Source organism: Diabrotica undecimpunctata, chromosome 3 (assembly GCF_040954645.1).
Source record: "Diabrotica undecimpunctata isolate CICGRU chromosome 3, icDiaUnde3, whole genome shotgun sequence".
Lineage (NCBI taxonomy): Eukaryota > Metazoa > Arthropoda > Insecta > Coleoptera > Chrysomelidae > Diabrotica > Diabrotica undecimpunctata.
The window spans coordinates 159379972-159396118 of record NC_092805.1 but is presented as its reverse complement, the minus strand read 5'-3'; the positions used below and the strand labels follow the sequence as shown (position 1 = coordinate 159396118).

The window sequence follows — 16147 nt, the reverse complement described above, 5'->3', positions numbered from 1 at the left end:
TTTAAGCTAGCTCAGAATCAACAGACGCAGAGCCATATTTATAGATCGATTATCTATACAAGTGCTATATTAAAACTTACCTGCTCTGGAGTTCTGTTATATTTATTTTTTAACGTTTTATCACACTGTGGATAAGAGACCAAAATTTCGACGACATCTAGGGCTCCATGTTTGGAAGCAAAATGGAGAGGAGTCTCGTTCAGTCCTTTGTTTGGAGTATTAAGATATAGATCTAGTAAAACGGCAGCTCTGTCTTCGGCATTTTCTTGATTATCATCATCATACAACAACTTTATAAACTCGGGATTTGCAATAGTTGTTAATATAAGTTCAGTCATTTCTGCATTTTTGGATTTGGCAGCTACGTGTAAAGCATTGTAACGGGGACCCTCCTAAAATAAAAGATATTTGGATAACTGGAAAATCCCTATCCCAAGGTAATTTAATTTAATAAATGTTAATATTTTTAAGTTTTTTGTATCAATAACGATATATTATTAGGTATTCTAGGCACGTCACAAGCATATCTAGTAATTTAAAAATGGAGTTGTCTTTTGTAGTTAGTCTTTCTGGACATAAAAAATGCCGTCAACTGCGTGAGCTGAAGCGTAATAACTGAAATACTGGAGAAATTGGGAGAACCCTAATATCTACAAAGCATAGTGAAGGAATACTTCTTTCTCATGCAGATATCGGGAGGAGTGTCACAAGGCTGGGTCATACGACCATTGCTTTGGAACATCCTTTACATAGGATATACTAGTGGAAGATTTAGGAGGGACTATAGCTTACGCAGATGATCTGGTCGGTATAATAGCTTACAATGAAAACAGGTTTATAATGAACTCGGCTAATGCTGCTTTGGAAAGCATAATGCCGCCCAAAAAGGTTAAATACCTAGGAATAATGCTGGACAATAAACAGATATTTGGCGAATATGTTAAATATGCTGCAAACAAGGCCAAACAGAGAGCAACAGCATTGGTAATAATTATGCCAAATATAGGAGGCCCAAGTATGGGAAAAAGAAGGATTCTGATAGAACTGCTACATTCCACAATTCTATATGCGGCACCGTTGTGGCATCAAGTAATTAACAAAGAAAAGTACAAACAAATTTTAGAGAAGGCCCAAAGAAAATCTTATTAAGGATCGTATGCGCCTATAGAACGACCTCGACGATAGCCCTACAAGTTATAGCTGGAATACCACCAATACACCTGCAGGTGAAAGAGAGAGCCAAAACATACTGCAATAGTAATCAAGAGAATGTAGAAGAAAAAATGGAAACTATTAAAAAATGGCAGGAAGAGTAGGTAAATGGAATAAGTGACATAACAGAACACTGAGTGTTCGAATACAGAGCTATATGCAAAAGTTGGTATCTTAGGAGCAGGAGCAGACTATTTCATAATCGTAGTAAGAAAGGGAGGAAATGGATTTAAAGAAGTGCTGGAGGCTGTGACAAAAATAGTTAAAAGAAAAGACATTTTAGAGAGAGAGGGAGAAAAAGAGAGAGAGAGAGAGAGAGAGAGAGAGAGAGAGAGAGAGAGAACAGTGGTAAACATAAGTAACATAAGAAACAGAGAGAAAAAGAAAAGAGAAGAGAAACGGTGGCTGCGTGCGCAAGACAAAGGTCTAGAAAGACGTGCCATGCGCGTAAGCCGAGGGTGGTTTTAGTTGGTAGGCATTGTACCACGGATGCATCCGAGTGCAAGACCCTCAAAAGGGAAATTGCGTTTGGATATACTCCGTCTTCTCTGAATTCAACTCACGCCAGGTCCCATTCACCTGGTACGGTCTTTAGATTTCTACTCTCACACCAAAAAAATAGGCTGAGTTTCTACAATTTCATTCTTTAATCGTTCATAAAATTCATATTTTGGCTAGGCATTAATTCATTTAATAAAATTTTTGAAGTTTTTAGAATACTTTCCCTACTTTAATTAAAAAAAGTTCAGTTTTAGTTTATTGAACTATTAAAAAATAAATAGAAATTGGATGGAATTATTTGAGTAATAAAACCTACATTCCAAAACAATTCATCGATTCTTTTTCATAACAAGCTAATCAATAAACATTGTAAAAAATCAGCTGTTTTAAACTTGGCTTATACTGAAGAACAAAATCTTGGCAATTGTCCAATTGGAATATGTATTAATAGTGTTCAACAATTAAAACTGATAATAATCATATTTCATTAAAATGGTTGCGGAAAGGAATGCGATAAAATTATTAACTGATTAATAAAAATATTGTGCTCGGTTTGGTTTATATTTCCTACTTAAAAATTAAATTAAAAATTAAAATTTTACGACCCAACAACTAAAGTAAAAAAATGATTACTCAATTCAATAAAATTATCTCGTATATATTAAGCAACTCAGTGGTATACTAATTAACATCAATAAATTTGTTACATACTATTTTTTGCAGATCAATTAATTAAGATATGAGATGCGAATAAAGCAATAAGCCTTTGATGTACCACAGACAAAGCTTTATTTTAACAAAAAGATTTAAGTTTATAAAAGAATCTATTACCAAGACAAGTTGTTATAACAAAGTATAGTACACATACAAAATTTATGATTTAGGCAGCTACTTAATGAAAATTCATGTTAATAGTCCAGACGTCAGAGATTTGACCCCTAAAAATCATACGAAGAAGCTGAATTTTGCTGAGAATATTAATTTTGGGACCACAAAAAAGATGCAAAACAAATCATAAAAAATGGCAAAAATCGCACCACGTTTATTTATCTAACACCTTTATAAAAACTAAGTTTATTCGCGGCAAAATACAAAAACTGCATACGAAAGCTGCATTCTTTACCTTTAAAACACATCTTGATTTTTGTCGATAGGACACTTGGATCAAAAGATATCGAATTTTTACCGTCGAGCTGATACAAATTTTATTGAACACTAACGGACCCGACAGACTTCGTTCTGTCAAATAGATTTGGAATATGGCAGTTTATTTCTTTAATTCTCCTGAACAGAACCGTCACCATGTGTGAGGGTCAGCTCGGGTGACCTAAGTATCTTTGCTTCCAGAACTTTGGCCACCCTTTTGGACCCACTAAAAACTCGGACTGGGATATCTGCCAGAGGGCTTCAAACTAAAAGGGGAGCTTAAGGTTCAAACCTGATTGAAAAATAATTTAAAGGGATAATGGGAACTTAAAGGCGACAAATATTTATAAAGTGGGTGCTTCAATGACAAAACATAGAGATAATTAATTATTTATTATTATTATTATTAACATAGGGTGAATAACCGATGTAATAAAGAATAATGAAATAAGACGTATATAAGTATTTTCAGTAACCGCTTTCTTGTAAATCAAGTGAATCATAATTATTAACAAAAATCTGTTTTATTTTTATTGTAGTGCTTTATGATATACAATGTTTTTTGTTTGATTGCCTGGTGAATATACAAACAAATCTGATGGTTTTCCAACACGGGAACAGACAACATACAATTGACCATGTGTGAAACATGGGTTTTCTAGATTAATACCACAAACACCTAATGATTGCCCCCGAGACTTATTTATTGTCATAGCAAAAGCAAGCCGCACTGGAAACTGTAGTCGTTTAAATTCAAATGGTACATCAGTCGGAATCATTGGGATGCGTGGTATCAAAACGTTTTCTCCTTTATATTTTCCTTTCAGTAGAGTTGCTTCTATCACGTTGTTCAATAATTTTTTTATCGCTAACCGTGTGCCGTTGCAAAGATGCGGTTGGTATATTTCTTAACATTATAACTACCTATTCAACCTTTAATTGAAGATTGTGAGGTGGCAATCCTGGTAAATCCAGCGAGTTTAAAAATTCAGGCGGATAGTTAACGACATCATCTTGGTTAGTAGCCGAATCAACTGATTTATATATCCCCAATTCGCCTGTAATTTGTTCTTGAATTTTGAAATTTAATTCATTTATATCTATGTTTTTAGCAACCAATATAGCCCGTTCGCTCGACCAATCATGGTTTTTGTAATTTTGAGCAACATCTGGAAACACCTTTTGAATAAGTTCATCTTTTGATCGAGTTAACTGACAAAAACTTTGAGGAAAGTTAATGCAACCAGTCAAGGTGTCTATAGAAAATTTGCCATTACCAATGTCAATGAGTTGTTTAGAGAATATGTCTCCAGATTGGTCATTTTGCAACTCGACACGCATATTCTGGCTTAAGTGTAATACCTTGACATGTTTCCACAAATTGGAGGACTTTAAACATGCATTGGCAAACATCCCAGTCGGGGTTTTTAGTGGGTCCAAAAGGATGGCCAGCATCATGCGGAACGAAGTCTGTCAGCTCCGCTAGTAATTTAATATAAACTTTATTGAATAGCAATAAAGTTCAAATTGACTCTACATTTAGTCAGAAAATATTTGTATGGGAAAAAGATTTATGGAAAAATTCTATTTTTATTTATTTATGCAATTTTGTATGCAATTCTGCAAAAGAAACTAAACGTAAAGCACACAAAGAGGGCTGAGCGCGGAGATAAAAACACATTTTATATATTCCTAACAATACATCATGCTCAGGTCTGATACTATGAAACATTTTACACAAATTAATGATTCAATCTAACATAGTCTGGCTAATTGGTTCTCGCCAAAGCCATAAATTCCACGGAAAAAAAAAGATTTTATCTATTTATGGAAAAAAAGATCATTGCAGATATATTTCTAAGTAATAACTGTATTAATGTTTTCTGGGAAATGTCAATGTTTTACCCATATACGGAGTGTAAAAATAAAGTTGTTTTTTCGTCTTATTTAGCAACCCCCTGTGGAATTTATTAAAAGGATCACACCTATATTGTTTAGACAACAGTGAGTGCTTGTAATTTAATATAAATCTTATTGAATAGCAATACAGTTCAAATTGACTCTACATTTAGTTAGAAAATATTTGCATGGAAAAAAGAAAAGGGCTGTTTTAGGGTTTTTCTGGAAATTATTTGAATTTTTCTTGCCGTAAAAACGCCGTTTTAAAAAAAGAATTGTTAAGATTGGTCCATGTGTTGTTGAGTTATGCGCTTACCAACACATTTTGCGATTAATTTTTATATTATAGATTGATTTTGCGCACGTGACTGACATTCAAAATCGACGGTCGCTTCAAGCGTTGTTTCTAAGAGAATAGTTCATTCTACACAAAAAGTGCTAATAAACATTTTTGTTCAAAATTATCCCAGCTACATTTTTTATTTGAAACATTTTTTTCTATGGCGTACCGATTTTTTGATAAATCGATTTTTTTTGCGTTTTTACCTCCCTACGAGGGGGGTTTTTTGCATATTTTTTGGGGTCAAAAAATTAATATACTCAGTAAAATTCAGCTTGTTCATATGACTTTTAGAGGTTAAGTGGCATTTTCGTCTCTGACGACTAGAGTATAATAGTGAGACAAAAAAATCAATAAATCAGAGCATAAAAACACAAAATTGTGTTTAATTTCCATGAAATATCGCCAATTGACCTGTATTGCTGCAACGTCAGCTTCATCAGAACACAATTTATAAACTATAATCGAAATTCAATAGGATTGTCAGTGACTCATATTCAGGTCCTAAACACTTGGTGGAGAGTGGCTGAATACTGATTTATTTATCATTACACAAATTCGCCTCAAAGGCAGGGAAATGCTATTCTTATGGGAAATAAACGCGCCAAGTTGTCGGCCTTCGCCAGCTGTTGATTTGTCACTCAAGAGCGTCGCACAGAACCGGCTTGGATAAAATGCATTTCCCGGTAGTACGAGTATATTTTATATTATGTATACAGTAGAATAAAAAAGCATTGTAAAAGTTGTAATAATTGGATACTCCACGAAATGTATAAATAGTTTTTTTTTATTTACAAACAATAGTCGACTTAGGTCATTAGCGACATTAATTATTACATTATATTAAATTATATAAAGATGTACCTTTAAGAAAGCTAATTAATTTTTTCGGTATTTAAATGTTCACATATTACTGTTTTTAAGTCACTGGTAATATTGTTATTTTGTCTGTTTACTCGCTGTCTGTTTATTCGCTTTATTTGTCTGTTTATTCGCTGTAGTCTGTTAGGAGTATTGATGACTTGACAATATTCACACACTGGAATGTTTTCCTTAGTCATTGGGTACTTACGTGTAATATTGCTATGACCTAATCGAAGTTGAGAAATTTTGACTTAGTGAGCTCTGTTTAAGTTTACTAGGCGGCACGGTTTCACTGTCGATTTAATTTATTTTAATTTAGATTCCGGTAAGTCCCACTTATTTTGCCACATGACAATACTGATCACATTTTCTTTGACAAACTATGTTATATTAATGGAGATAGTCTTTGACACTGTAACAGCTAAAGAGGTGTCAAACTGGATCACTGCCTGATAACGTCAAGGATCTTCCCAAAACTCAGTTTAAAAATAAAATTAAGGAAATTTTAATAAAAGATGTATTTTATAGTAGTGAGAAATATCTTAAATTTCAATTTTAAACTATTTTAACTCAATCTGATATGTGTTTTTATGTAATTAGAATTTAAGATTTTTCAATAGAACTATTGTTCTGCTTTTATTTTGACGTGTGTTAGGCTACTGGCAAAATTACATCAATAAATCAATTTGAATTTGACAGCATGATCGTTTTTGGTAGCTTCTCGTGCTGGGTCTGCTTTTTCATTACTTTGTATTCCAATGTGAGATGGAACCCACATCAATTTGACTTCGGAACCAGATTCTTATAAGGCAACAAGTTCTTTCTGGACAAGTAAGGCTAGAGGATTCTTAGTGTATAGTTAACAAGTTTAAAGAATCTGTGATAATGACAAAGGAAGAATGGTTTGTACTTTTGATATGAATGAGGGCTTGTAATATTGCATATAATTCTGCTATATGTATGTGTATATAGAGATGGTTGACATTAATTTAAATTGGGAAGAAGAATGTGGAGAGACAAATGTTGATCCTACGCCGTTTGCCAAATGGGAGGCATCTGTATAAATGCAAAAACTTACCCCACAAGTCGTGAGTTCCTTTAAAAATGACTGTCAGATTATATTGGGTGATGTCTTTAATTTTGTGATATTGGAGTAGTGTCGTTTTGATTTTGGGAATCATGATTAACCAGGGAGAGGTCAGGAATTTTGACTTGCAAATAATATAAATTGCTTGGAAAGTACTAATTTTTTTTGAATCTTTTGTACTTAAAGTGGCAATTCTTTTATACAAAGCTTGAATAGTCTCAAGGTAGATTCACGAAATTAGACAAAAGTTGTCAAAAATATGTTATGTATAACCGAAATGAAGATATTAAGTGAAATATTAGAGACAACACGAAGAGACAGAATAAGAAATATCATCAGGAAAAACAAGAAAGGAGAAAATAAGAAACATCATCAGGGAAAAATGCAGCATAGAAGATGTAATGAGATGGCAAAGATGAGCATGAGAGGGTAGGCAAAGACGAAAAGAGAATGAGAACACAAAATTAAAAAAAAAGATTCACAAAGGAGGTAAACAAATTATATTAAACAATATTATAAAAAATATTTAGAAGAAAAATTCACGAATTTTATTTTAACAATAAACTGCCCACATTAAAAGTCATGCAACAAGAAATTAATGCAGATGCAAATGGTAATATAAATAAAATATCCTAAGGATACAACTAAAAAGTTATCTACATGAAATGCTTTTTGATTGTAAAGAAAAATAAAAAAAAAATGATGAATTGAGAAAGAACAAATAGTGAAGGAACATTAAGTCAGATTCTTAAGAAGTTCGAGGCCCTCTAAGGGCTGTAGCATCAGTATGATGAAGATGATTGTAGCAGCAGCAGAGGACCAAACAAGAGTAAAAACTTATACCTGGAAAACATTAGTTTGATCATGAATGCGGGAATCCAAACACAGATGAAATGGAACTACAGTGGAAAATTACTAAATAAATGAAACAAATGAAAAAAGATGCGTAATACTCTTGGTGATCAATGTCCTTCATATGCAACCGTGAAAAATTGTATTGCAAGCTTCAAAAGAGGAAAATTTTCCATTGAAGATAAAAATTGATTTGGAATTGACACTGTCGAATTGGACTAAAACTATCTGAGACACTAAATATTTCACATAAATGTGTCCATTGTCGATTCCATCATAACTGTAGACACCATTAGCAACCAAACTAAATAAAATAAATGATTATGAAGTCCAGCCACTCAAAAAAAATTTTGTGATACCACAAACTGGACATAAGTTGGAATAAATCTGTGAGTTATTATCTTAATGAAACTGCCAAATATCCTGTCCTCTAATATATTCGTAACTATAAGGTTTGTAACACTTTCTTGGTAGTGATAAGTTTATGTATAATCCAATTATTGGCTGCAGTACAGCCTATGTATAACAGACAGCTCACAGAAAAAAATAAGGGCTTACATTCAAAAGTTAAATTTATCATCAAACAGATAACAAAAATTTAAAATGGGATGGGCAACATAACTAATTTGACAAAACAAAACATAATACAGATCCTACATCACCAGAAATTGTCCCATATTCCTTTTAAAGTAATTCTAGATTTAAAAAAACTGATATCAAGCTAAAATATAAGAAAATCATGATAAATAATTACACTAGATTACAAATCTTAGAAAAACTGAGACATTTCATTTTTTACAGTTATGAGGAAGGAGCCAAAAATGATTTAGTTTATAGCTCCAAGGCTAGTTTTTTCAAAAAGTTGATAGGTACCAATAATCATAAAGCATAAGTTAATAGTGATGAGCAATTCATCAAAACTCAAACAATTAGCTCATACTAACTCACAACTTGGGTAATAAGTGATTATACCAGTCAAATCAACTGAGAATTTAAATGGTTACTTTATAATTTAGGTAAAGACTATTTTTGTCTTATCTGGGAAATCAGGCTTCGTCATGTACTTATTGGAATATTGCTGTTTTGCAAAATATGATCATATCTCAAAAAATACAAAGTTTCTTATAGATTGGTACATTATGCAGACCAAATATTAGCTTGGTGGTCTGATTGAGAACATAAACCACTCTTATTATAACAAGTGATTATACTAGTCAAAGCAGCAGAGAATTTAAGTGGTTGTTTAATTATTGTCTAAGAATATTTAAAAATTTAGGGAACCACTATTTCACTACATATTGGAATATTGCTACTTGCGAAATAATAATCATATATTAAAAGTTATAAATATGAAATTTTTGAAAATTTATGATAGGTTCAAAGGTAGCAACACATAGATCTGTATACTACACCTGATATATAGCTGGAGTATCACCACTGCTAACTAAATATCTTGGATTCTGCCATATAGTATCCTTTACTAATTTATAGTTGCCGCTTTCAATGGCTTTTCGAAGTTCAGTGATTTCTTGTGGTTTTGGTCCCTTGAAAGGACTAGCCTTTTCTCCAACAGCATTTGCACTACTTAAAATAATGTTATTATTAGGAAACTCTGATCCATTCAAAGCAAACTCAACGGCTTCATGATAAAAACTGAACGCCTTAAATCGGGACTTTTTGTTCTTTTTGGCGACTTTCAAAGCTTCATTTTTATCGTTAAATACATTGGGCGCTCCATTATATTCTCTGTTGTCATTTGGAGTGTATACACCGTAATAAATAGTGTTGATTTGTTGTCCATCATTCATATTGGTTAAACTTGTGTTACTTTTTGAACAGTTGGAATTGTAACTGAAAAAATTCAAAAATGTTATCATATTTTGAGAGAAATCTGTTTTAAAAACATACCTTTACTTAACTAACTTAATTCAAATATAATTCATAACGTTCATATGTAGTTAGAATTTAAAAAAATCAAATTTTTATAAACTTCCTACAAATTTCATGCCTATTGGCTACACGTACTCGCTTGTGTTTACAACTAGGAGAAAAAACAAGAATGACAAATTTTTGACAGTAGGCAACATGACATCATAGTATGTGATGTTTATTTTTGGTTCAAGTAAAACAAGAACGCAATTAAATTTTCTTTATTTTGGCTGCACTGGGATACGGTTAAAAGGTACAGGTACGGTTTAGCTAATTTGCTTTATACAAAAAATGTTGCTTTACATCTGTGCTTGCACCATCAAGAATATGAAATTCATAAATTCTTGATTCACTGTACACTGACCTGTAAACTGTAAATTATCAGAAAAATCATAAGAAATAAGTCGAAAACAGAACAGCATATATCCGTCAATTTTAAATAATGTAGCTAATAGGTACTCCATTCACTCTAAGATGCTAATATTATACACTCTCGTGCAATCATGATTTAGCAAACTTCTTTCAATATTTATACACTGCATTTCATTGTATAGGAAATAAGGATAGAAATTAAGAAAATATGTGCTTTAATATATTTGTGGTTTATACCCGTCAAATTTGACCTTGAAGCTTGAATTCATGAATTTCTTCGAGAATTTATTGTATAGACATATTGTACGTCTATGATTTATTCATTGTTGGTGTAAAGCATTATGTGGTAAAGCTGCTATAAGGTTGACATTTGCGGTTATATTTTGGATTCTGGTTGCCTTCTAGTATGGAGCACAGTATATTGTATATTGCTAAAGAATAGCATGATTATACTGTGTCTGAGGCACAGTATATTGCTAATAAATTCTTTAGCAATATACTGTGTCTGGGGTCTGGTCAGTGACATCAGTGATATCACAGATCACAGTAAACACAAATGGAAGTAAAACAAGAAATTAGCGAGGAAACGTGTAAAGTAGAAATAGAGTATAATGAATTGGATGATGCTTTTTGGATGGTTTTAAATGTGAAATTCAGTAGAAATCCAATAGGCAAAATACACATGACACAAATTATTATTTAGAATTAAATAAATGTACCTTAAATTCTGAAAGAGAATAATATGGGAACAAACTTAATTCATTTGAAGAAAACCAAGAAAATTAAATGGGTTAGTAACAATACATTTAAGTCTTCCCATATTAATTTAGAAGTATAAATAAATAGGAATAACTTCTGATAAATGATTAGTTTCGGTCTTGGGCAATCAGACTACACTAATGACTAATGATAACAGAATACGTTTGCTGTGATTGGGCGGTGAGTGGGTCTGTCTTAATTTAAAATTTAGCAGGTTTCATGTTTATTTAAATTTTTTGTTAAAATGATAATTGGGTATGGGTAGTAAGCGGACAATATTCGCATTTTAGGATTAAGCTGGCTAATACAGTTTTATAATATATGGAGATAAAAATATATGCCAACTTTAAATCCCATATGTGTGTATAATTTTATTTTTAAACCAAATAAAACATGAAACACCTAGCTATGTTTAAAATTTCTTTATTAAAAATCTGGGAAATCAAAGAAATACAAACTCAATACTATTTTTTTATAATTTTAAATTTGCTGCCTAAAATTCAGAACATACCTTTAGAATTTGCCGCCAAATGCAATTAGTTTTGGCCCGTCCGCACTTGGCGCTAGAAATTCTCTCCCAGATCTTTCTATGGGACTTACCATACTAGAGGGCTATATACTCTGTTCATGGCTAAAGATCTTTATAGATAAAAGATTATGATCTAGTTACGACATTACGATCATCAATCTAGATTGAATAAAAGAAGAAGAACGGTGACAACAACTTAATCATAACATAACCTAGTCCTAGTACCTAGTAATAGGTAATAGATTTTTAATATATTTTGTTGGATTGTTTCACTTAAATTAAAGACAATATGCAAAGTTTAAGAAAACTGCATAGGCTGGAAAAAGTCTTAATGAATTCAAAAAGTATTCGTCTAAGATGCGAAAGCGGAGGGCTTTATGAACCAAGTTATTTACAGGTACATAAATAAGTTATATAAAAATATCCTCTTGATCCAGTGGCTATATTGGAGATTTTCTGATATCATTACGTTTATTTTAGTCTCCTTATAATTCTTTTTAGATGTAAGTATTTGGTTATTCTTCTGATGTTTAAGAGTAGATGTTAATTCTATTAAATGGTATTAGCTTCACTTGTAGTCTTCTTAATACTTATAAGTACTTTCCGACTAAGATCTAGTGCCTCACAAACGAGCAAAAGATGGTTGACTGTTTCAAGGTATTTACCACAGATTCTCTAGCTTACCAAACAAGCTCATTGTATGCAGGTATACTTTAACTGGTGCTTGTCCACTAATGAAGCTTCTTATGACTCACCTAATTCTTGCATATGTTCCTCAGTACTTCAGCCCTGCCTCTCAAAATGTAATATATTTACAAAAAAGCTGTTCTTTACATTAATTAACTACTCTCGATCGATTCATTTCTACATATTTACTTGAAGCAGGTTTAAATTAAAAAGTGCATGAAAATTAACTAATAAAATATAGACATTAAATGAGAAGTAAAAAATTAAAAGAATATCTGTCACTAAAAGATTTGATTTGAAACAATTGTCAAAATTTAAAAGTCATAAATGTCATCCAATTAATAACAACATTGAATCATCTGTTTAAAATTTTTGTTTCTCGTTTTAAAATAATTTATATTAATGCAATTATTATTTTAAACATATTATTTACTTTTTATAATAATTAACTTTACTATCAAATGATATTTATTTATATTTTATAATTAATTTAATATTTGGTCTGAATTTGACAGGTATGTTAGAAGTAAACAATGTATGCTTTGTTAATATGTTGACAGGTGGCGTTAGGAGCAAACATAATAATTTATTGAATTTGTTTAAAATATACAGAAAACACAGTATAAAACTTCGTGCTAGTCTATACTGTACTGTTCCATTTTTTTTATCTGTATACTGTGTTTAAATTAAGTAACAATAATATTTTCTAGGCAATGCAATCAAAAATCCCTTTATATGATGCAGTAAATATTCAGCTAAGAGGTTATGATTACCCTGTGCTAGAGCATTATCAAAAATTTGTTCATAATATGTTGAAAAATATGGATGTTGATGTTGAAGATAGTTGGGCAGTTCCTGCCCAACATATGAACATCACTACTCTCAAACCAAAGAGTGAGATTGTGCATGCTCAATATAATCTTAAAACATATGAGAGAGTTATTCAAATAACAGATGTATCATCAATTCAGGTAATTTTAAAAATTCAAGTTGATTTTGAACAAGACGTCAAACACACATTTAACACAAATACACTAAAAAATATACAAAATACAAGAAGTAAAAGATAATATAGATATAAGAAATGAACGCTGCAGTCTAAAAGTTCTTATAAGTTCATCAAAGATTTGAAAGAGTATTTTATCTTTTAAATCTTCATTAGGTTTCTTTAAAGCTGATCACACATTTTTAGATATTTTTCTTTCAGTCTTCAAACTGACTGGGAGCCTCTTTAATCATTGTGTGTTCCAAAATAGTTGTTAATGTTCTCATAATTAGATACTATCTTTTTTAGCTGAGGGTGTCTGCCCTCTTCTAAGTCAGACCAAAAATCTTCATCCTCTATTATATTCTTGTTTTGTATTTATAATTTTATCAAGACTAGGACCTTTTTCTTTAAAGAAACTTACAAAGAAGTAAAAACTTTTGGTGTAAATGGTAAATTATTTTATTAAAAATATTTAAAATTTATCCAAAAGGATTACAATTATTAAAAAATGTTTTTGGTCCAGTTGGACCATCATCAGTGAAACCTGAAAGTATATTTCCACTTTAAAATGACATAAAAAAGGTAAAATTTTGACAGTTAAATTTCTAAAAATGTGCTACTGAAATAGTAGCTAATTTCAACATTTTTTAAAAATGTATTTTATTCAATAATTCATGAAAAGTAAAAGGTAAATAAATAAATAGAAATTTTTTTTGATCAAATTGTGAGTCATGCAGTTTGTGGCAAGTGTATGTAACTTACATTACATTAATTCAGTATTACATTCAATTCCATTAATACACTCTTATATTTTAAGCTTCCAATAGTCATTAGAGCTGTAGAAGCAAGTTTACCTGTAGGTGTAACAGCCCATTTTAGACAGCATGAAGAAGCTGATGAGGAAATTAGATATATTCCTGATGCAGAACTAAACACTCTTAAACAAGAATTAGAAGACTTGGGAGGTCCTTCTAAGAGTAGAAAATAGTTCTTTTATAATTTATTTTAACCATAATGGTTTTGTAAATATTTACTTGTTAGTTAATGAATATTTTGAATAAAAATTATATTAATAATGCCTAATTAATTTGTACAAGTTTCCTATTTTCATATTATTAATATTTGGCTTGATCATTCAGAGCAAGTTGAAGGAAAACACTGGGTCAGAAGAAAGCAATTGTCCAGGCTGTATAACATTAGACAATGGACAGGTCGATAAATATTGGTTGAGTTTCAAGCCAAAGGACAGTCCTTCATAGTCTCTCTTAGAGTACCTTAAGTTGTTGTAAAAAGTTGTTTTTTTATTTTACTGTATACTATATAAGAAATTAGCTAGTCTTTATCATGACTAGCTACTTAAAATACCCAAAGTCTGAAGAGAGATGGATATAGCTCAGGGTATTTTGCCTTCAATGCACGAAGCCCCTTGCAGAGTGTACAAGGCAGGAAGATATATTACCAGTCTTTTCTCCCCTGAGATGACACTTTTAAGCCGGAATTACTAGTTGGTCAAAAGGAATGAAAAACCAAAAATATTTATAGTAGACGAGATTATACATAGTTTTGGACATAATGTGTTAAGACTGCCCCCTTACCATTGTGAATTTCCCATTAAACATATGTGGGGAATACCCAGGAGGGAAAATGGAGAAATCCTGACTTCACCAACAAAAGTTCCAAAATTAAAGAGAATCTATTAATGGTTTTTAGTTGGTGTTTAATTGGAAGTTTCTACCTCCTTAAGGCAAATTGCTAGATCTGTCACTGTCGAATATGCAAAACTTACTATAAAGAATATACTTGGTACTGAATTCGTACTACCAGGATCTGCCTATGAAGATGTCTTGCCAATTTCTGCAGAAAAATATAAGGACCTGCAAGATTTAAAGAAGTTCTATTCAGCGAATGCGGCCGATTACTACACTAACATTAAATATTATAAGTAGTAAGTTTTTTTTTAACTAATGTAACATTGTAAAATTAAACATCTATTGCTATGTCAATAAACAGTAGAAACCTTATTTGCATTAATTTCCCCATAAATAAAACGAACAAAATGTCGATGAGCCCCTTTTATTCCTGTACCCTTCATTTTCTAGAGTTGCAGTGAAGAGGTTTCGTGATATTGCGTCTCCTTGTCGGATGCCTCTGGTAGTGGAAAATTCTGTAGTGTTTTCATAAATTTTTACCTTAGCTTTTGCTTGTCTGTCTATCTAATGCCTTAGTTGGTCAAAGCTTCTATTACTGCCTTTTGATATATAGAATCGAAAACTATGAAGGTTAATTTAATGCTAGCGGTATTTCATATGCTTTAGCTCTACTCATTAGTTCTCAAAGTGCATGACTATGATCCATGGTACTAAATCAACTTCTGAAGCCAGCTTGCCCTCTCGGCTGTGAAGTATCTAATGCGTTTGTTAATCTGTTGTTGATGATCTTTGTGAATATCTGGTATATGATTTGTAGTAGAATTATAGGTCTGTAGTTTTTGATATCCTCTTTGCTACCTTTCTTATGAATGAGAATTATGTTTGCTGTATTCCAGTGCTGTATGCTGCTAAGATTTTCCAGGTTTTATTGCCAGCGTACTTAAGCAGTTCCACTGTTATACCATCTATTCCAGCTGCTTTACCGCTTTTCATTTTTGTAATTGTCGATTCTACTTCTTCCGAAAGGACTTCTGGTCCATCTTCTAGGTTACCAATTGCTTCTTTAAGTGTTTCAAGGGCTTTGTGTAGTTCGCTGTAGAATTTAGTCGCGAGTTGTATTATTTCATTTCTGTCTCTAATTCTGGTGTTTTCGTTTGTTAGAGCAACGATTTGCTTCTTTCCAATGATTAATGCTTTTCTTGTTTTCTTATATTTTTTCTGTTTTCGATTGCATTTTCTACTAGTTTTTCATTGTATTTTCTTATGTCTTCCTTAATACTTTTTCTTATTGTCTTACAAAGTTCTGTGTATTGTATTCTCTGTATGTTGCTAC

At 31.7% G+C, this 16147-nt stretch overlaps 3 protein-coding genes across 3 annotated transcripts in view; 1 reads left to right on the top strand and 2 right to left on the bottom strand.

Annotated features, from left to right (window-relative positions):
- Nucleotides 1-9949, bottom strand: part of Ankle2 (ankyrin repeat and LEM domain-containing protein 2) — a 44427-nt gene extending 34478 nt beyond the window's left edge. The window contains exons 1-3 of the mRNA XM_072527319.1: nucleotides 9810-9949; nucleotides 9314-9752; nucleotides 81-392 (exon numbers count right to left, since the gene is read on the bottom strand). Coding sequence (XP_072383420.1) covers nucleotides 81-392; nucleotides 9314-9709 — 708 coding nt within the window. The 5' untranslated portion in view covers nucleotides 9710-9752; nucleotides 9810-9949. The remainder of the gene's footprint in view (nucleotides 1-80; nucleotides 393-9313; nucleotides 9753-9809) is intronic.
- Nucleotides 1-16147, bottom strand: part of Usp12-46 (Ubiquitin-specific protease 12/46) — a 235393-nt gene that overhangs the window by 127859 nt on the left and 91387 nt on the right. The window lies entirely within an intron of this gene.
- On the top strand, nucleotides 11526-14246 carry mRpL48 (mitochondrial ribosomal protein L48). Its single transcript, XM_072524969.1, has 3 exons — nucleotides 11526-11887; nucleotides 12888-13148; nucleotides 13983-14246. The coding sequence occupies exons 1-3, from the start codon at nucleotides 11780-11782 to the stop codon at nucleotides 14151-14153; spliced, it is 540 nt and encodes a 179-aa protein (XP_072381070.1). The 5' UTR covers nucleotides 11526-11779; the 3' UTR covers nucleotides 14154-14246.

Bases quoted from the DNA above. Each gene is read 5' to 3' on its own strand.
- mRpL48 (XM_072524969.1), top strand. From the start codon at position 11,780: ATGCAAAGTTTAAGAAAACTGCATAGGCTGGAAAAAGTCTTAATGAAT. The intron at 11,888-12,887 runs GTACATAAATAA...AATATTTTCTAG, and splicing joins ATGAACCAAGTTATTTACAG to GCAATGCAATCAAAAATCCC. The intron at 13,149-13,982 runs GTAATTTTAAAA...TTATATTTTAAG, and splicing joins CAGATGTATCATCAATTCAG to CTTCCAATAGTCATTAGAGC.